At 23.8% G+C, this 24,550-nt stretch overlaps 1 protein-coding gene across 1 annotated transcript; it reads right to left on the bottom strand.

Annotated features, from left to right (window-relative positions):
- Nucleotides 1-613: 613 nt before the first annotated feature.
- On the bottom strand, nt 614-23,209 carry LOC105363232 (Y+L amino acid transporter 2). The gene is made up of 11 exons (XM_011500864.1): nt 22,748-23,209; nt 14,604-14,877; nt 13,561-13,807; nt 8,346-8,471; nt 7,220-7,358; nt 6,661-6,784; nt 5,533-5,733; nt 4,905-4,979; nt 4,062-4,221; nt 3,197-3,289; nt 614-1,729 (listed from the first exon to the last, which is right to left on the bottom strand). Exons 2-11 carry the CDS (start codon nt 14,874-14,876, stop codon nt 1,662-1,664), a joined length of 1,506 nt encoding a protein of 501 aa, XP_011499166.1. The 5' UTR covers nt 14,877; nt 22,748-23,209; the 3' UTR covers nt 614-1,661.
- Between the last annotated feature and the right edge of the window lie 1,341 nt (nt 23,210-24,550).

Below are 24,550 nucleotides of genomic sequence, written 5' to 3'. Positions count from 1 at the left end.
GAAAAAATATCAGCACATTCAATAAATCGTATAAAAATTACATATGTTGTACTTTACAAAGCGAAAGGAATAGTAAATAATCAAAATAATGACAAATACGCAAATCGTCGTTATTAATATGTAAAAAAAGAATCGTTTCGGTATCGAAATTACTTGTTTCTCTTTTTAAAAAACTTCTAACCCAATATATATAAATATGTGTATGTACAAACCGTTTCATTAACATATTAGTCATAATTTTTTACTTTATCTATTATTCAATAACAAATTATATAAGAAACAATTACAGAATATAGAATAAATTATGACATTTTTAAACTTGATGCAAAGTTGTATACTATAATAATGACAATGTATATTTCACTTATCTTACTTTTACTTCTCAATTTATAAAAGAAAAACTCTATATTTTCTTCGACTGTTTAAGCATATGGCAGTAATCGAAATTTCTGATGAATTAAACAATTATTTAGAATTTATTGCATTACGCCTATCCGCAATATAAATTTACTAATTAATATAGTATGAATAATCATTATAAAAATTAGTTATAATATAATATAATATTTTAAAACTTTTACAAATTGTAATTACTTTCAAACCTTTTCTCTTGTAAATCGATATTATCGGTAATAAATTTGATATGATTGCAACTTCGGTTTCATTAAAAACATTCAAAAAAATATTAATAAGAAACCGCAATGTTGGAAAATTGCATCCTTTTAAAAAGTTTTGAAACTATTATTTTTAAAAATCTTAAAATAGCGTGATTTATTACTCGTTCAAAAATAAATTATTATCCGAAAGTAGTAGCTGCAGCATACAAATACTTGAATAACAAATTTTTTTGTTGAAACTATATTCTATATACTATTAGAATATTTAAGCGTTAACATTGTTCAAAAATTAGTCACTGTTAAATACTAACAACGATTTCATTTTCAACAAAATAATTTGTCGCTACGATGAAATTCATTTTTCTTACATATGTTTATTGATAGAAGAATCAAGTCTTAACATCATTTTAATTTAAATCTGTCTTAATAAAAATTCACTTTATTTCCAAATGAATTCATTGTAAGGCAATTTTTTATTCTCTGAATGTAAACATTTTACTATTAGCTACGATGTCATAGTAAGTAGCAGAGTGTGCTGTTTGTAATAATAATGATTTTTCAATGCGAAACTATAATTCGTATTGAATTGTAATATTTTGGAAATGTTTATATTAATAAAATTCGTGCTTTAACATTAAGATGCAGTAGAATGTAAATTAAGAAATGCATGTTAAGACAAGATTAACATAATTACGTATTTAATAATCAGTGTGGGTAAATGGAGGCACACACGCAAGCGCCCGCTCGTATGTGTATTATTATAGTAACAATACAACAGCCAAATATTATTTTCAAAAATATTACTACACAATAATTATTCTTTTCTTCTAAGGAACAAGATGAGCCATCCTCAATCAATGGCTGAAAGCTGATCGTGGACGGCCAGTTGTGTATACGTTGAAAAATCAAGCATTGTTTCATTTTTTCATGTTTTTTTTATTTCTCGTATTTTATTGTTATACGTTATTTATATATAAGAAAATAGGCGATTTATCATAACACATCACATCTTTTTCCTGCAACGTTGATTTCAATTGAGCTAATTTAAATCTTCGTAGGCTTTGGTTTGCCCACCACCAAAATAATTTTTTGTAGAAACTTGGTGAAACTTACTGTAAACAAAAGAAATCATATTTTTACATGTATTAATGTTATAAACTCATTTTGCTTTATAAAAAGCATTTAATATAATAGAAATCTTATTTCGTATTTTGAAAAAATTTTCATAAAATATTGATCGTGTTTTTACTATTATCCAATATTATTATAAATATAAAAAAAGGTATTTCATTAATCTATGTTAATTCAAGCGTTCATTTACATAAGTTATATTATATGTTATAGTTATGGATTATAAAATAAGTTATAATAAGTAAAATATTCATCTTGTCATTTTTCTTATCTACATAACCACATAGAAAAATCATTCTACGGCCTTAATAAACTAGCCTCTATTTCCCACGATTCTTACAATAATTATTTATTAATATTAATTTAATTTTAATAAATTTAATATTTATTTAATATTAAGAAAATTTTTTATACTCCGACATTTTCGCTTATGTTAGATATTAAAATTAAATTTGATTCGACTTTTACAAAAATTTCAAACTTAATTAATACATTATTTTCACATTATTTTGTATTTTTATGTAAAATATATATATATATATATATATATATATATGTTAAAATTTTAATACCTAGTTTTCGAAGTATTTAAAGATGAAATAGGTAATACTTATAATTTTTACTTATTAATTTCTTAATATAAGTGATTACTTAATTTAATTAGCCTTAAAATTAAAAAATATTAAAATTAATATTCGTATTTTTATATTACTTTGAATTTCTTTAGTCTTCCCAATCGCAGAAAAAATTCAGGTACGCAAGTGGGCGCGCGCGCGCGCGCACACACACACACACACACACACACACACACATACACACACGCGCACACAATACACAAATACACACAAAATACCTCCAGGAAAATTTTTTATTTATTTTAATGAATATTTTAATTTTGTGTCTTAAGTACGTTCAATATCTTTACAAAGACGTAATATATTCTTTTCATAATTAATTGTATCAAAGATAAAAGTTCTGTGTCTGTTGTTATTAGTGTAATGATAATTTTGATAATTGCTAAATGCTAACTAAGATACAAACAATGGTAAAAAATATAACGAATGGTTAGTATAGAATTTATAATATACATGTATGATTTATAATGCAATATAAAAAAATCTCTTATTACGATAAGAAGGATGTAAATAATTATAATTTTTTATCGATCTTTTATTAATTTGATTAAGATGAAAAATCGAAATAAAATAAATTAAAGCATAAAAGTGCATGCATGACTTGTTAGAGTAATAGTTGTTGTGCATTTTTGAACCTGTGACTTATTTGGTCCGACGACTACCAACATCTTCTGCAAAGTTTTGGTAACGGCGCCTGTAGGAATAAATTATTGGAAAAATCAAAATGAAAAAAATTTTAAATCATTGTTTCCTCTATACAATTGTAATTTAATTTAATTCACTTATGACTAGTGCTTGCTTAGTTTAACTTACCAACAGATTCTTGAAAGCATTTGGGTTTATTTTTCCAAGCGATGAAAGCAAAGTAAATCGGTACAGAAGAAAAAATCATTAAACAACCATAGCCTGAAAAAACATTAATTTTTATTATAATTCAAAAATTTTATACAATAGGCTAAATAAAAAAAAAAACTTTTTTTAATTTTATTACAATAACTTTTTATTTATAAAATTAATACATGAAAAATGATTAATAAAATACTATCCAATTTCTAAATATATTTATTAAAATATAAAATACACTTTTATACTACTTTTTATTAATCTATGAAATATTTATAAATGTTGAACTGTAAACCTTCATTTATAAACGATGTATATTTTAAATAGTTTTTAGTTAAATATAGAATTATAATGATTATTTAATGGCCGAAAAAAATTTTTTTCCAATAAATAAAAAATTCATCGTTTCAATATCGATCAATAGTAATTTTAATAATCATATTAATAATAATAATAAATCATTGTAATAGATATATAATAGAGTAATATTTTCCAATGAAAATAAAAATGAATACTCAATGATATGAGTTTTTATAATATGAATTTTTATGCAAATAAAATAAACTTATATTTGTGAAACTGTTAATTTATTTTCATCTTAAAGGATAATTCATTTTATTAAGGAATTTGATATCAAACAAATAGTATAGATTAATACGATATTTAATGAAAATCACAGAAATTGCAATTGAATTTATTAAAGGAAATCAAAAAGCACGATCAACCTTTCCTTTTTGATAAATATATCTATGTTTAAATATGGAATAAACAAATATGTTGAAAAATATTTAAAAATTAATATTTTCTTTAAGTGAGAGGAGCATTGGACTCTCACCTGTTTCGACAGGACTTGCATACATTGGTACAATTGTGACGAAGAGTGTACAAAGAATATAGATAATTGGAAAGGCCAGATTAACTTTTATGGGTCTTGGTAGATTTGGCTGAGCCCACCGTAGCCATGGAACGCATAATACTGATACTCCGATGCTCAACTATGAATTTAAATCGATTATTAATCATGCGCAAAATAAATCACTATCGTGCTCTTTTTCTAATTGTATAAGTAAGTTTATATTATAAAATATTAGGAAAGATATGTTTTCATCTGCATTAAAAATTATCGGTATGTTTTACAGATTCCATAACATGATGTAATTTGTAATATAATGTGTAATCTTATTATTTCGGCTGAGTATATAAATATTTATATATTAAAGTACAAGATCATCCTGAGGGCATACAATTTATGAATCACGAAAATACTTTATAAAGCAGATACAAGTCAATTTAAATTTAGACCAGATTTTTGTATACATATATAAATTTCTATATCCAGTAAATCATTTTTCTAATCTACAGTAAATATCACCGATTTAGAAAAAATTAAAAAAAAAAAAAAAAAAAAAAAAAAAAAAAAAAAAAATTAGAGAAAACCATATTTTTCAATGTCAAATTGATATTATATAAATCTACACATAAGAGTTGACAATGAATATCTATTTAAAAAGTACGTTATTTAATGCTAAAATATGATGAATAATAAAACTAATAATAAATTGACATAAAATAAACATTTTTATATATACATATGCTTATGTTTACGTATGTAAATGATACGCGAGCGTTATAATTTATCATTAATAATAATTATATTAAAATAATATAAAAAACATACCCATGTAGCAAAACCTACGTAGTTTATTAGAGCTACGATATCAGAAGAGCACAGGTAAAGCATAGACAATAAAGCCTAAAAATACATTTAATTATGATTAAATTATTACTTTATTATTATTATTATTATTATTATTATTATTATTATTATTATTATTATTATTATTATTATTATTATTATTATTATTATTATTATTATGCTAATTGCTATTAGCAGATGAACTAATTTAATGAATTTCATTAATTTTGATTATCAATTTACACAACTTATTATTCTTATCTGAAAAATTAGAGTTATGCTAGTTTTAAGCAATAAATATTCATTTAATAATATGATATTTACGGTGTACAGTTTCATTATTCGTATATAAATAAAATATCGTCCATCTGTTTTTTTTTTTTTTTAATTTAATACAATAAAAAATTCGTCATCATCAATGAATGATAAATTTTAAAATTATTATTTTAAAATCTCAAGCGAATTGGCTTAATTTTTGCTTAAGTTCTTTCTAGTTAAGAACAGTTTTTTTATTATTATTATTATTTTCTGTTTTTTTTTGTATGTAAAAAGTATTATTAAATTCATTAAAAACATTCATTAATGAAAATAAAGATATTTTAGAACGTACCATGCAAATTACAGCTGGAGTGGGTGTCAATCTCGAGGTTTGTATCATAGTTAAAATCTCAGGCATCTGTCCTTCACAAGCTCCAGCGTAAAAAAGTCTTGATGATGTAAGCAAAATGCCATTGACCGCACCGAAAGTAGATAGAGCAACAAATACCGGTATTGTCCAGGCCATCGGTCCAAACAACCGATTAGCAAAGGTCTACGTCAAAATAGAAAGTAATGCAGTAAGTATTATGTCAGCTTTGGTGTCGTTTTTAAATTTATGGACGATTCACGGAAAGTAAAACAGTACTTTACATCTTTTTGGATCAAACATCAAACATGCAAAAATCTAAAATATCATATTGAAATATTTAATTATTACGCAGCCCATGCAGTCTGTACAAATCTATATATCGTTTTATTATCAATTATATTAACATTTTATATTTATAGTTAGTTCTAAATATAAGGTTTAACAATATCTTCTAACAAAAATCTATATAAATAATTATTTGTTATTTTTTATTATATAAATAATTTGTTAAAAATAAATGAAACTATAAATACAAATAATTATATAAATAATATAAATAAATTTATATAAATAAACAAGTATTTATATATAAAAATAATGATACCGACAGATTTTTCACTGCAATGATAAAGTTATACAACAATTTATTTAAATCCGAAATAGTTAGAAACCAATAGTAAAAATATGCCGTATACAATAATGATCAATTAAAAAAAAAATTATAATTTATTAATTTTAACGAATGCAATCTTTTGCCTTTAATTATACATTATAAAAGTGCATGATTGTATTTAAATTATATTAAATTAGAATCTGAGAAGTGATTAAATTATAATTTGAAACTTTTTATACTTCAATTCATAGAACCATAGAAGTAAAAATGCGTGAATCATGTTTAGTATATCATTAGTATTTATTAAATACAACAACCTAAATAGTTAGTTAAAAAGTTGTATGGGCAAAGAAAATAAGCAAATTGCTGTGCTCGAATAATCGACAACTTGGGTGTTAAACGGATATCGTGGGCTTCGAATTTTCCAGCCGTCTTACATTGACAAGACGCAACAACCATACATATCGATATTAATGAAAAGCTTCTGTATAGCTTACAACTGCGACAGCTTCACTACCCAAAACTTCTTGCGGATTAAGAGTTGTGTAGAAAGCTACATTCGTCAGAACATACACAATCATCACCAATGTGCAAGAGATACCGATAGCTCGAGGTAAATTTCTGAAAAAAAATTATCGTTTCTTAAAATGTTATAGGCTTGAAATATTAATTAATTTTATTCATTCTAAGATAATATGTACATGTATAACCATAACTTCTTTTTTTTTTAATAATGCTAATAATTGTATTTCTGTTGAACATTCGTCTTATTACATGAAAGATTTTTATTTGGCTCTAATTCTTTATTCTCATTATATAGATTATAAAATTATAATAACTATAGAAACTATATATTTTCAATAATAAGACTGTATTACTTATTTTATCCATATCTTGACATTTTATACAAATTCTTTTAAGCAAATAAATAAGTTTGATATATCAATATAATTAATTAAAAAAATCAAATACAGGATAATGCCATACAATTTAGAATGATAGCATAGAGATATTTTTTTCTTATCAAAAGAGACAAAGAATTTCGATTTATCATACCTTACAGGATCCTTTAGCTCCTCTATTATGAAATTCAAGTAGTTCCAGCCATTATACGCGAATAGTCCTGAGTAAAAGCTCAATGCTATCTGCGTAACCTCCATTTTTGTGTTATCAAACGTGAAGTACTGTGTTTGATCTTAAAATCAAATGAAATTTTTTTTTCGTATAGTACGGTAATACTATGTTTTTAACGAAGAATCAAAATTATTATTATAGTTGTCATTATAAAAGCCATATTTTAAACATATAAGCATTATACGTTTTTTCTCTGAATGATATTTTTTATATATAAATTTATAGCTAATAAAATTGTACTGAAAGTTAATAAAATGAAATATTACCATTTCTAATTACAAGTAAAATTTTACCAATAATTTCATAATCATGTAAATAGTTTATTGTGAATTTAAACTTAATATTCTTAATAATTTTACGGTATAATTCTTAAATTTATATTCTTAAATAATAGTTTCTATATTAATTTGAAAATTATTTTGCAATTTCGAAAGAAAACTAATGGCAAAATTGAAAATGCTTAAAAGCTTTGTACAAGATACAAGTGGCAGAGTAGTCGAAGCGCCAAAGTAAAATAAAAATACCATTTTCCACGTCTGTTTTACATCAAATGAATTGATCAATTTAAAGTAGTTTTTAACGACTGAACGGTATTGTGGCAGTTCGCACGCTGCCTACACATTCAATGTACAACGCTTTTAACCACCTTTCTGATTGAACAAATTGTCTCGTCCGGCTCGCGAGCTTTGTTAAGAAATATGGCACTCTAAAGACGTTCTGCCGACATGTTCATATATGTACAACGGCTATTAAGTTTTTGTGAAATATAACTTTATCCAAGCATTAAATTTCAAACATTGCCTATTCAAGATTATGCATTTTTATTTAACAATTCAATTATAATAATAATAATGATGATGATGATGATAATAATAATAATAATAATAATAATAATAATAATAATAATAATAATAATAATAATGATAATGATAATAATAATAATGATAATGATAACAATGGAGGCATTTTTATTAAACGCACATTTTATATTTGCATTAACGATCTATGGAAAATTATTATTAAAGCGTTAAGAGTGAAGTTGACTTACTATGAGCGAGTTGATATCCGCCAGCACCGATGATGATGAATAACGCCAAAAGCTTAGCATACGTAAAGACATCCTGAACGCGCGTGGCCCATTTTACATCCCAGCAGTTCACAAAAGCTAAGATACCTTTTCAAAAAAATCCTAATAAATGAAAAGTATATAATCTCAAGTATAAATACTCATAAATTGTTGTACATATATATATATATATATATATATATATATAATATACATAAAGATAATTTAAAATTTCATTATCAATATATTTATTAACATTAATTAAAAATATTAATAAAATTAATTAACTTAATTAGCATTGTTAAGGTTTAGATGGAATTTTTAATGTTATTTTTGACGATTTATCAATAAGTGTTGAAGATATATCGATTCCATTACTGTAACAGCGTATAAAATCTAAAGAAAAAAAAAGTTAAAATATTTTTATAATTGCTTATTATTCACTTTTAATATCCAGTTAATCTCTCATCTATAATAAATGATTTTTAATATATGCTCTATACAACATTTATATTAATTAATTACAAGTATACATTTCGATGTTATACAAAACTTTAATTAATCTATACTACGAGCGAGACCATTACAAAATAAACAGAATCGACATAAATAATAAAAAAATATATATAAATAAAAATCTTTCTACGTTAGTTAATAAACACTAGACTTTAATTATCCAAGCTCTTTGAATTTTTGTCAATGCAATTTAAAGACGAGTATCATATATTAGGACAAAGAAGATTGCATGTAAAGATATTTATTAAGAAAAGAAATTTAGCCAATAAATCTTACGATGAGCCCGGCATATACTAACAATGGAATTCAAACGTTGGAACAATTGCTATAAGAATAGAGGAAAGAGGGGTCCCTCCTTTTATGTAGATGCTCATAGACAGCCTTGACTTTTGTACGAATTGAACGTAATTAGATGAACGTGACTTCTAAGACTTTATAATAGAACTGTCATATATTTCCTGGTGCTTACTAATGCCAGCCCTTCGACACATACAATGAACATTCATAAAGTCTTTATTGAAGGGCATAATCACAAATTTAATATATTTATTATTCTCCTAGCATTTATAGCATGAACGCGTAAAGAATAAATATATATATATATATATATATATATATATAGATAATTAAATTTACATTAAAAAGTTTTTTTTAAGCAATAAACGTAAAGTTTTTAAACAAATTTTATTCTTTTAAACTTTTTTTTTACATATTAATCAAATGTAATTGTTCCATGTCAACGTTTTTCTTTTTCTTAAGATATTCTTAATTATATCATAAAATCAGAATTACAAAGTTTCTCCATATTCGAATACATATTCAATTTAGTAAAATCAGACAAAGTTCATCCATATTTTTTTCCGAATGAAGATAAAGCGATGCTCTAATAACTAACTTACACTTTTGCACTTTTGTTAAAATACCCTAGCTTTATAATTTAGTATAAAATGATTAATTTAAAGAAAACATGATTAAAAAAAAAAAATATTAAGACAATGTTCAAGAAAAATAAATAATCAATTTTTCAAATTTATATTGGCTTATCATATACCTAGTTTAATAAATTATACTATTCTATTTGTACTCACAATAATATTTTAATTATAATCCTAAGTGCAAATATTGGATAGATTTTACTTAAGATATTGAAATTTTGTACACAATGATTTACTCATAATCAATTAATATCTATAGAAGATTCTTCAATTGGAATATTGATTAATTCATTAATTGACTTTAATAAAACTTTAATATCATTATATTAATTAAATATCAATTAAAATATTATCAATTTGTTTTTATAAAATTTGGGATTAATATTTATATAAAAGTAAACTATTAATATATTTTTTTAAATATTTTCTTATCAAATAAAATGCCAGTTTTATCGATTATATTTTTATATCCAGTCTTTGATATTAAGACTGCTTTTAATAAATTTTAGAAAAGATCATTTATTTAATTTCTTACAGAAATACATATATATGTATATTTATGTATAAAATGTCACAGTATTATATACGGCGGATAATGATATGATATCTCTCACGTATGCTGATGGAGGAGTTAACTTTATTCTCATTTATTTTTACTTTTAGAAATTATTTATGATTTAGAATAACAATAAATTTTACCACTTAATTTGGCTCTTTTAATATATATCTCTCTCACGTACTTATTTTCATGATAAAATGCGACTTAAATAATGTATTATTCAAAAATACTTTTCATAAAATTACATACACTTTCATTTAAGTAATTAATTAAATTCTTTAAAAGGCACTTTAAAAAATACTACGTTACTTTAATTAACTTTTAATAGGATTAAATTATTTTTTACATAACAGTCATTTTATTTATTATATAAAGTAAGTATTTTTTTAATCATCTTACATAATTATGTAAATATATTGTATTATGTATATATAATTATGTATAAATATGTATAAATATATATAAATTATGTAAATATAAGTATATTAATATATCAATAATATATAACAGTACAAATTACAAAGTACATTCAATCAATTTCTATATAAATAATTAATATATTTTAAATAATAGATAAATAATTTATTAAAAACAATCGTTTGATTATTGTCATCCGTATCCTTATAAATTTTTTTTATTTTTTTTTTTTATTAGTATAGCGAAAGTACGAAAATTCTTTATTTATTGATACGAATAAAATAAAAATAACATAATTTACCAATACAAATGTTTATTTATTAGGTAGCAGTAGAATAAGTATTCCATTATAATATTCGAAGGGTGACTAATATTTTTTTGAAAGGGATTAATTTTAAACGAGATAGAAAATAGAAAAAGTCTAATAAGTAATTCTTATTATACGAGAAATTTTTTCACTTAATTGTTTCACGTAATCACGTAATTATCGATAAAACATAGTCATTATTAAATTAAGCATTATTTTGCAATACTGTATTATTATTTTAATTTTGTTCTAAATTGAATTGCACAACTGCAGACAAATTATTAATTTTAAAGCTATAATGACATTAAATTTATATGAAATTATTAATTCATAGAATAACTGAATAGTGTGAATAAAGTTGATATTTTTATAAGCAACTAAAACATACGTAAATAATTGAATGTGCGGACAAATATTGAGCGCAATTTTGGAAACGGATAAATTACAAATGATTTGTATAGATAAAATTCAGATTAAATGTAGAAAGATCAGATTAGTTGTTTTGATGAAAAGAGAAAAACATAACTATCACATAATCTGAATGTCAATGCTAAGATAGATGAATAATAAAGTTACGTATGAATAATATTGTGATGCATGAAATATCATTGTCCATTACATCAGTCAATTTTCATAACAAATCGAATATTTTATCTATCTCACATTTACTTGTATGTTATAAATAAATTTTTCCAATAGATTTCGTATTCTTTGGTGGTCACATGATGCGGGGAAAAAAATTAAGAAAATTTTTAATTACATTAAAAAATTATTGAACTAAATGTTAAATATATTTGTAGACTATAAAATTCCATTAACTCCTACTGCACATTATATTGTCAAACATTTAGAAAAAAATTAGTTCGAAAGTTTTAATATAGTATGAAAACGATTGCATAAATCATTCTATTATGTACCTGCTAAAAAGATCAAACTATATTTTTATTCGTAATTTCATATTTCGTACTTACTTATAGTATAAGGCTTGTAAAAATTACTTCAAAGTTTGTTGTAAGTAACTAACAAATATTAGATATTAAAGCTTATTTCATAACTTCGGTAATAATTTCGGATAAAAGTAATTTAAATTCAATCAAATATAATTTTCTAGTTTACTTTTATCGCTAATTTGACTTTTCTTTTTTTTATCAAAAAATATTTTGCAATAAAATAAAGCAAATTATACATAAATGGATTGTTTTGTCGTGAACTATTTGAAATAGTAATTAACTAATACTAATTTGTAAATTTCTTAAATTTCTCGATTTACAATCTGTTTTGATTCTCAGAAAAGAGAAGAAATTAAACTATTATTTTAGTTAAAGAAAATAATCGGCTTTGTTAAATTAATACATTTACAATATCATTCAATAGTAAGGAAAGAAAATAAATATTAATAACTAGTCCTCCGTATTATCTAAAATATAATACGTCATGAATATATGTTATTTTTTATTTTTATAAGTACGTAAAATTGATTTTTATTCATAAAAAATGAGTAAATATAAAGATTATAAATATAAAAATTAATTACGTTATTGAATTTTGCAACTGTTAACAGTAAATATATAGATATTTCTTAACCTGTTTCGTCAATACTTAATTATGCACATGTTTGAATGACATTAAGATTGTTATTATTGAAAAATTACAATATCAAGCTACTATTTTTTATAAATCAATAACAAATTGAACTTATGTCATCAATATTTATATTAATGGCAATTTTATAGTTAAGTTAAATAATTAATGTCTGAAAATTTTAAATATTCTTTAATATAGTCGAATATAATCGAGGATGAATTAATAGTTAGTTCTAAAACGATATAAATTTAGATATAAAATAAAAAATGATACAGATCTTCTTTTCATTTTATATTTACTTGTTCTTCGTGCATTCTAATGATACCAATATTTTGAGCAGAGTAATTATTTATAATATTAGTATAATTTGTTGAAATTACTCTACTAGTTATTACAAAACCATTCGACTTCAGATTGCAATGTAAATATAATACTCAAATTTAGAATAAAAAATAAAATAATTATAAGTTATTCGAATAAAAATAAGAAGTTGCTTATTATTTAAAATTAATTTTTTTAATTTAAGAAATTTAATCATACTTAATATATGTTAATAGGAGAATTACATTCACTTACTAATTTGCTTATTTAATTTTCCATTTTACTTATAATAATTTTGTATAGATTTAAGGGATTACAAAAATCTGCATAAATATACACTTCTTCGATGCTATGATTTACATCTAATATTTCTTTAGAACGGTTGTTGTCATTATAAAATAAATATACAATGAAATGAAACAATATTATAAATTAAACAATAAATTTCAAGAATAATATAGTTTTCTTATTAATCGAAGGAGATAATTGTAATTGCAGTTCTACGCATTAAGAATACTTACGCACATTTAGAGCATATTTACTCAATAATACACTTACATATACAACAGACAGCCAATAACCTGGCGGCATCATCGGGTGGCGCGCAATCCGGGAATACGGGCTTCAGTACATATTTGCTAAAAGTGAGAGCGACAATGGCTTGGCTGCAGGGCCTTACGATCATACATTCGATCCAAAGTCTCATAAATGCCATAAACGGGCCGAATGTCTCCATAATATACGCATAATCCGCTCCGGACTTCCGAATCATACATCCGAGCTCCGCGTAGCAGTAGGCGCCGACCTTGAAAATAGGAATATTTACAATTACAGTTACACTTATATGCTTATGCTTACCGAAGTAATATATAATAAATAGATTAATTATCTGAAGAAAATTTAATTAAATAAGAGTTTTGGATATTTTAATCGTGACTTTCGTATCATATATGTTGAACCATATTATTTTCTAATTAAGCAGACTTTAATAAACTGGGAATGTAACGATCAAATGAAAAGGATTCCTCCAGTAATTACACGCGTAATTGTAAGAACTTCATTATTGAATTTTTATAGTTTAACTAAATGTAATAATGATTTTTTAATTTAATATAATTGAAGTATTTTAAAATAGTTTGAAATATTTTATGCTCTGATTATTTATATCTATAGTTAGTTATTAAACATTGTAATTGTCAATATAAAATTCAAATAATAATCTATTTATCAATAATAAATATTGCACGATCGATTGATTTTATTTTTTATGCAAATGACAATTTAATCATTATGTGTGCCCAAATAAATTGAATTTGTTTAATTTAATTTATCCTAATCTTATCTATTATAATAGCAATTAATACTATCTGTGTCCAACTTTAATACTTATTTATTTTCATACTTTTTTTCTGTACGTTGAATAATTAATCATTGCCGACTCGTTTTTTCTCAACTTATACGAATACTCATATTAATAAGCACAATCACAAAGCCAGAATGGAATTTTTATCAATGAAGATAATGATATGAAACATTTATTATTTTTCTTCCTCGAATAAATAAGTCAGAAGTGTCACAAAATTTGCAAAATGTCTAGTTACCATAGAAAATATTCCAGAAGCTGTCCATACTAGAAGGCTCGCATTGACGCTACCAGTATACATTAGAACACCAGTTGGACTGACAAAGATACCGGAACCAATGATTGAGCCAACAATAACCGTCACTCCATTCAGCAAGGACATTTTTGCCTCCAATTTGATCTCGTTGCCACTCCCTTCCACTGCATCGTAAGGACTATTTGGATCCCCATCTGTGGCACTTTTTTTACTTCCTTTCGTATTTTCTTTTATACTTCCCGATGATTTTGACATTCTGAAATATGCTTTAATTATAATAAAATTCTCTTTTTTAATTTTAGTAATATGTTTATGTCGGTTTATATATTTTTTACATGTTAAAATAGTTATCAATGTCAAATAAAATTACATTATGAGCTCTGGTAGAATTAGCACATTATTCACTTGAAAGATTCAAATTTCATTCGATATTAATTATATAGGTTATATTTAAAATTTTTATATAATATTTTATAAATATAAAAAAAATGTAATTTCTTAGAAATTAAAAGGTATTAACATGAATTTAAGCATTAAATTACTTATAATGTAAATAGCAGTTTTAGGCATAAATAATTTAGAATTATTATATAATTTTTAGGATATTATCGGATCAAATTTTGATATTACATTTTAAAACTATAAATATAATTATGATAATAAGAACAATTTAATAAAATTAATTTATTTACAGGCAATATTTTATGGAGTAAAACAAATTATAAATATTATAGAAAATAATTATAATTATAATACGTCAACTAATGGTATTACTTTCACCCAGCTACGCTTGGTAAATTTGCATAAATAAATTATTAAATTATTTTAAATAATTATATATAATTAATCGATGTACAACTATTTATAAGTATATATAATTAATATTTATATAATAATATTTTTACTTCTTTGTAAATATTTGAATAAAAAATTACTTTACTAGTGATTAAAATATTCTATTATATTTTATTTTATTTTTGTAGATAAAAATCACTCTTTTTAACAATATAAAAAACTATTTAGTTTTGTTTTTAACTGAGATATATATTTTTCACCATTATGCTTTAGATTGTTGAATTCAATCATATATACAATTATTAAATTAACTTTTTTTCTATATGGCTAACTGTAGAAAGAGAATATATGAGTAGAATTTCGTAATTTGTTTTTTCTATAAATCTCACTCATTTTGTTTAATTATTATTTAGTTACAGAGTTTTAAATTCATCTATAAATTCTCATTGAGCGTATGATATTTACTAGAAGCTTATTATTATTACATGAAACTTATAATTAAATATTAATAATTACTTATGAAAGAAATATTCAAAAATTATTAATATCATAATAATTATTATATAAATATTATATATGTTATATTAATTTATATAATATTTCATAACTTAAGCATTTTAAGTTAACTATAATGATTAAGTAATGAAGCAATAAAAGTACGTTTAGTAAGTAAATAAATAACATTGATGAGTAACGGTAATTACTGATATGAATTGTTTACTGGAAATTATTCGAAAATAAAATACTTATTATTTAACATAAGAAATTAGCAAAAATATTTTAAGCGTGTAACACGTAATTTCAGTGTTATATATTTTTTTTGCTTATATATTTTTACATAATTAATGCTGTATTTTATCATTGACATAAAATTCATTAAATTTATTTAAACATACTATAGTACCCTTTCTTGAATATCTCTACTTTAACTAAAATTCATGTTGGATATCCGCATCATTGATTAGCAACTAACATATATTTATAAATATATAAATAATTACCAAAACTTATTAAAAATATCACGTTTTTTGATATTTTACAGTTTGTACAATTTTATCAACAATATAAAGTTGTTTAATTGTAATCTTTTTTATTTCATCGCATTACTGATAAAGGACAACAGAATATCTCGTAAATAATGCATGTACGTATGCCGAGGTAAGAACCACGAAATATTATACGTATAATAATTTACGAGTTTCAGCAGTCGATGTGTAAATAGTACTTTTACTTAATTTAAATGATTTACAGATCTCCAAAATGTGTAAATCGTAGTGATATTGTTTATTTAGATAAATAATTTATTACAATGTATATTGTTTAAATGTAAGTAAGAAATATTAAAAAATATTAATAAGAATTAATCTAGAAAATAAAAACTTAGGACACACATTCATTAATTTACTTTCCTAAGCGTTTTAACAATTTATTTATTATGCAGAACAAACAATAATATAATAATTATTTTATATATAATTATATTGACTATAGGATAATAATCTTTTTTTCCAAATTAAATTTTATGTATTTTAGAACACAATTGAAAAACCTTTAACGTTATCAAGTTTTCTGCCTAAATTATTTGTTTACACTAAATAGTATTTTAATGAATAATATCATTAAATTGAATTACATAAATCATTTACATTAGCTTTAGAAAATATATTTATCGAAATAAAATAGTTAAATTTTTACCAAACTTACAGTATAATAATGAAAATTATTTATTTTATAAATACAATTATTAATAAAGTAAATGTCGAAATATTTATAAACTTCAATATATATATATATATATATATATATTGAAGTTTATACATATTACATTGTGTTTTTTAAATACACACGATATCAAATATGTACTGAAGTAAGTGGATTTCTCTATCTGTACAAATAGGTAGCAAATAAAAACGACCGTTATTATAGGTAATTGAAACAGTGCTTCGTAATCTAGCAAAATTGTTTGATTTCTCAATCTCCTTGATTTTGTATTTGATAAAAAACGTCAATATTTAAAGGAAATTGATACACAAAATATAGAACACCTTTAAAAATTAACACTTACAAATTAAATACAAATTGAATACATATATATATATATATATATGTATATATATATATATATATGTATACAAAGGAATAAAAGTATTTATTATTTATATTAAGATAAATATATTACTTTACGTATACAGTCTGTAAGAGAATGAAATTTTCACAATAGATAAAACAAGATTTGAAATTATACGATGAAAATATTTTTTGAATTCCGTTATAAAAAACTCCAAATATATACGTGTGTATGTGCGTATATATATATATACATATATATATATATATGTATTCAATTTGTATTTAATTTGTAAGTGTTAATTTTTAAAGGTGTTCTATATTTTGTGTATCAATTTCCTTTAAATATTGACGTTTTTTATCAAATACAAAATCAAGGAGATTGAGAAATCAAACAATTTTGCTAGATTACGAAGCACTGTTTCAATTACCTATAATAACGGTTATATATATATACATACATATATGTATGTATGTGTGCATGTATATATTTATGTTTTATATTCAGAGTATTTTATTTAGAGCCCATGTTTTTATTATTAGGATGTAACAAGTATCAGCTATATAATAAAATATATATCTTAATTTTTAATAATCTTATAATTAATTTTTATAATAAAAATATACATTAATATGCGCGCGCGCGCGCACAAATACTCACACACTACATATCACACTCACTCACACACACACACACACACACACACAAACGCACACCCGTGTATAATTTAGATCTCTTATCTATTTAGTCAGTAATTACATTTTAAAATGCTTATAAAAAATATATTATGTGATGAATTTAAAAAATTTATTTTCATGATTAATTAATAAATTAATTCTATATTTAAAGTTTTTTTTTTTTATTTTTACTTAATAATTAAAGAGAAGCTTTGTAAGTAAATTTATTCTATTGTCTATTTAAGCATTTACATAAAATTTATACGATAGTCATATAAATTTAGTCAGGCAATACAAGATCTTTTGAATCATGGCATAAGGTAACTAACTATAAAGCTGTGATCGAGAAAGAGGGCTATTGTGATAAGAGGTAAGGGTGGTAACATGAACGGGCTCTTATTTCAAGTTCTCTCTCTCTCTCTCTCTCTCTCTCTCTCTGTCTGTCCACATTTCTCTCTATTCGTGTCTGTTCTGTTCGTCCCTTTTCTTTAAACGCACACTCGCTCTTTGTCCCTCTCATTCTCCCCTTCTTCCACATTTTAGATTCACACAGCCAGACATGGCTGAGAGCATTCGTACTGCTTCAACTATGTGCAGTTATACTATCTCATACTTGGGTTTCTCTCCCTTAAAATCCAATGTGACTGGCAGTAAAACAAGATTGCAAGCATGCAACCTCCTATGCTCGGGATTTTACAGATGCCAACAAAAAGCTGTCGATAATTTCTTATATTATTGTACTTACCGAAAATCTACGACTTCGTGGTTAAACTTGTTTATATAAGACGTTGTGGTGTATTTTACAGTTAAAATTCTTTTTTTTTTTTAGTCATCATAAAAAAGATATGAAAATTAAAAAGCACTTTTATTTATATTTGCATAAAAATTGAATATATCTTTCGAGGATAAAAAAAACTAAATTTTATATTGACATGCATATACATATAGGATTTTTATTATCTAATTAATTTCTATATTTCAGTAAATATTGACAAAATAATTAAAGAATTTTGTTAGACAATGATTAAAATATTTTAAGATATTTAGAAAAAATCAATTAATCATGACAATATTATTAAATAAATTCAATTACATAAGTTCCATTACTTTGCACTTCTGCTAATTTTTGAAGACTTTTAACGTAATAATTATCGTATCTTTCACTTCGGTAATTCGCCAAGGTTTTTTTTACAAATATTTTTTTATACAAATTCTTTCTTCTTTCATTGTCTTAAACAAGATATAAGATATGAAAATATAAAAGTATTTTTAAACTTCAAAGAAATAAAAAATTGAAGTGATTTATGAAGTAAGTATGTAAGTATACATGTATTTTGATACTGTTTATTAGCAATATAAATATATAAAGCATATTTAAATATACGAGAGGGAAATATTCTAGAATTGTTACGTGAAATCTGTTGAATGAAAATATTTAATTTAGAATAATATTTTGAGTAAATAAGAGATTTCCATAAATTTCAATTGTTATTAGTACTTGAAAGACAAATATACTCCTAATCATGCATAAATGTATTTATACGTGATTTAGTTAATTTTTAAGCGGGATACAAATTTTTATTATTAAAAATGTTTAAATAACGGTATCAAATTTTTTTATGTCGATTAAAAAAGCAGGTAGAAGAAGAAATTTTAACTTTTTCTGTACAAAGATTATATGCAGGATATTTAAAAAGTTTCTATTTTGAAATAATTCAACTTTTAAAACATTAAAACAGTATTATAAAAAATTTCACAAATCATCGACATATATTAGAATTATTAATTATTTAAATATTAACAATGTAATGTACTTAGTGTATATTTGTTAAATTTATATCAGTTGATCTTTTCATTAATTTTTATAATAATATGCATAATCGATATGCATAAAAAGATATTGAATTACCACTGAATAAGTAAGCAAGTAGAAGAAGTCAATGGAAAGATGTATTATTCAACATGCAGGTTTAAAATTAATTTTTTATATTAAAACGTTTTCGTTAATAAAAATATAATATATAAAATATAATATACATTATCGTAGAAATATATGTAAGCAAATCAATAGATTTGTCTACTTGTAAATTTAATTTATTGAACAAAGTACATATAAAAAATATTTTCAATTTGTGCATGAATAAATATTTTATTTATTGTTTTATTTAAGATAATTCATTATAGATAATTTATTAATTAATGTTTAATAATGTAACCGAAGAAAAATTCTGTCTATTTACGAAGTGATAACTTTATCATAAGTGAATAAAAATTTTCACCTTCTTTTAAAATATTTTTAAAGAAAGAGAAAAATAAATTGTAAATTTTAAATAATTTTATACTTAAATAACTTTTAAATTGTAAATAACAATTATTATAAAAATGTATAAGTATGTTAATTAGTGAAATTTAAAAATTCTAAACCTTTTTAAAAATAATAAAAACATTATTCATGTTGCATATTACACGTTTTATTCCTAATAATTATTTATGAATCTTGAATATAATTAGTATATCTATGTGTTATACTTATGAGCTATGAAAATATATCGATTAGAGTTTAAAGTCAAAATTATTTCGATATCATATTGTTTTTGATTGTATCAAATTGAAAAATATTTTTATTTATTTATTTATTTATTTTTCAACATTAATTATATTATCTTAATGTTTAGGGCATGAATTGATAGTTATTCAATTGGTTTTTAATTGAGTGTATATTCATTTATATTTTTCTGATTATTTCATTACTTACATAAATTAAAATGTCAAAAGAAGAAGTAACTCAATAATTATGATATCCGAAGCAATTGTTATTTTCATTTTAATTTTTGTATTAAAAAAAAATATATAAAAGATTTGCTTTTTAAAGGTTTTGAGTGACGGCGTAAAAATTATTATCAATGTTATATGGAGATAATTATCAAATTATATAATTTTTATATATGTCAATAAAAAGAATTAGGAAAGCTAGTGATTAGTTAATAATTATCTTTGTATTCTTTGTATGTTTTATATTATATTCGCTACTTAATGTAAAATTAATTCTATGCTGAATATTTATTTTATAATATAACAATATTAGGATATAATTTTTTTATTTTTTTTAATGAAATTTATGCATCATATAGTTTCATACTACGATTATTATAAATTATAGAATTTGATGTAATTTAATGCAACTAATCATTGAATAGCTATGAAATAATATTATTCAATCGAGTATTAATTAATTCCCTTGATGTCGTTGTAAAATAATTCTTTTGTATTTTCGTAAAAATTTAAAAGGAATTAATTTTCAACCAATTAATATGTATCAATAATATACTTGTCAAAGATGATTGACACATTTACATTTAATATTTATTAGCTTATCATATCTATTTCAAAGTACAATATTATAAGATAGAAATAAAATACATAAGATAGTCAAATAATATAGAAATAATATAAGATAAGAATATGCTTTACGAAATTATAAGCATAGATTTATGTTTGTAGGATATATTTAGGTCTTCTATTCTCATGAGGAGATAATTTGTTACGTTAATTCAAATATGTATATACATGTGCGCATGTACAACACACTGCAACAAGTTATTGATTTTTAAAAGATTTTTCACTTAGTAATTAATTAATTTTTTTTTGTAAAATTAAATGTTACTGTATGAAGTATTGAAATGATGATGATTATTTGCATAAAAATCTTTGATAATTAAATCAAAAGAAGCCTATCCGTTATCTTCTTAGAAAAGGAGCAAGTTCGACTTGAATTTCATTACTCGTTGAAAGAAGTGTTTTGCTAAAGAGTTTCATGAGATATTGAGAAAACGATAAAAATCAGGTGTGAGGAATAATGGAGAGAGGGCAGGAGATCTACAATGTGCTTAACAGGGAAAAGGGCCTATTTGATAGAGGCGTCGTCGTCGTTTGGTCTCACACCGCGTGAAGGCAGCGCTCTTCGGAAAATCAATATAAAGACCACGTGGGTTGTTGTCTATGTAAGCTTTCCCATCAGAGAAAAAGTGTTGCAGCAAAATCTTTTGCTTTCGGTTGAACGAATATTTTGTTGTTAATGTTGAATGTTTAATGTTACATGTAAGTCTTACAATTTCACGCGATGTACGTATAATGAAAGATAGATTTTATATAGCCGTTGCAAGAAGTGCGATATTAAAGGAATATTATATCGATGGTGGTTATATTATTATCAGTGATTTCTATATCCAGTGTAGATTCGGAAAGATTTAAGAGCAATCGTTATCCTTTGTCAAGAATAATTTTGTGTACGTGCATCTTTGTGTGCTTGTACATACGCTGAACATTAGCCAGATTACATTATTATTCCTAGAACGAGCATAAATTTTACAGTTTAAAATAACCTTCCAATGAATGTACTTAAAAAAATGTGTCATTTATATTTCATTTCATGGAAAATGTAAATAGCTATTATCGAGTCTTATCGACCTTGGTCGATCGATAATGAGTACACATCTTTTTTTGAATACGTATTAACCAAAATAATGAGATTTTTCTTATTTCGTTACATTAGATAAAACACAAAGATCAATCATATTTACACTCACCTGATTTATTTTGAAATGTTTTATCACTCTAATTAAGAAAGTTTAATTCTTTTCTCTCTCATGCAGAAAGAGGCTGCAATTACCGCGTAGCACGATACACTAAGTCTGGAAGATCTCGTGCCCGTTTTTTCCGTACAACGGCAAATCACTGTCGCACGCGCGTAAAAGTTAGACTCATTCGTCAGCCGAATTTAAGGAGGAGATCCTGCCTCATGTGCACTTACAAATATATTATTGCGAACCAGCGCAATGCGTATTCAATGCTTAATTATTACACAACGAAAACAAACATTTCAATCACAGTCGTGTAAAAAATATTTTAAAATAGACAAAGACCTGGCCCTTAACGAGAAAAAGTTGAAAAAAGGACGACTAGAAGAGCACTACCGGCATAGCATGAAGACGGCAAACAAAAAAATATATACACATAAGAGTATTTTCATATACGTATACATATGCACAGACCACGCGCGCCCGCACACACACACACACGCATATATACGTAATATATATATATATATATATATATATATATATATATATATGTATATATGTATATTTATTTGTGTTTGAGTATATGTTTATATATATTTTCTATATGTACTTTATTTATTTATTAATATCAATGTGTGCGCGCTTGTCACAGGAGCAATTCTCGCGGCGCGCTGGTCCAAGTCTGAATGAACCGTGAGTTTCCTGCGTTTCCTATGCTTCCTCGTTTCTTCTCTTCTCCTTGTTTATCTATCTCATTCCCTCTCTTTCAGCTGAATATTTCTCCCTTCTCTCGCATTCACACAGTTACTATTTCTATTATTTGCGTATCTATCGCGCCGTGTATGTACATTGGACCTGTGTTGGAAAATGTGTTCGTGCATGCGTGTTCAGTTTTGTGTGCTTTTACAATGCATGAGTACGTGTGTGTGTGTGTGCGCATTTGTGTTGTATAAAAGAGCGAGAAAGAGGAGGGAGGTTCGACCCTACTTCTTTCTTATGCCCCCCCCCGCCCCAACACTACCACTAGCTACAATCTTGATTCTCTGCGGCGCATGTGCAAACACATCGCATGTGTATCATACCGCAGACAAGTATAAAAATGCACAGTGATAAGAACAAGTATATTATACATTTATACAATATACTTACAATTGTTTATGTTTATCACATGTTTTTTTTTTTATGATTTTGGTAAATTTGATCTATTCGGCTTCATTAAAAACATATATCAAACAATTCAATAACAACTTCATCTTACCATTTATGCGAGAAATGCAATAAAAAAATTTCATTTGTGATTTTGATAAATTTTCTTTCTTCGAAAATTCAAGGTTCAAGTATGTTGGTTTAAATGTTATTTGCAAATATTTTAATGGAAATAATACTGATTTTCAATATATTTGTTATATTGGTAATAATAACACGTGTTGTGTATTAAATTAAAATTTATTTAATAATCACAAAACCATTGTCTATGCCAGCATTCCAAAAAATAAAATATATTAATGATAATTTAAAATTTAAATAAATGTTATTCATTTAATGGAAACGACGCCACAGATTATTTTTATAAAAATATTTTATAGAATAATAAAAATATAAAAATTAATTCTGTCAAAGTTATAAATATAGAAGTTAATTAAAGCTTACGCTTATCATTAAAATTGTACTGACAGTTCAGCATCAATATTATTTATTACGTAAATCGCTATCATTGCTCAGACGAGCATTCCAAATTCATTATCATACTTCATATAATTCAAAATTATTGTCATTCAGACACAAGTAAAAGAATACTTCATTGAAGCA

The sequence above is a fragment of the Ceratosolen solmsi genome, unplaced genomic scaffold (genome assembly GCF_000503995.2).
Source record: "Ceratosolen solmsi marchali unplaced genomic scaffold, CerSol_1.0 scaffold27, whole genome shotgun sequence".
NCBI lineage: Eukaryota > Metazoa > Arthropoda > Insecta > Hymenoptera > Agaonidae > Ceratosolen > Ceratosolen solmsi.
Note: the sequence above shows the minus strand (reverse complement) of the source record. Positions and strands in the feature narration are given on the sequence as shown.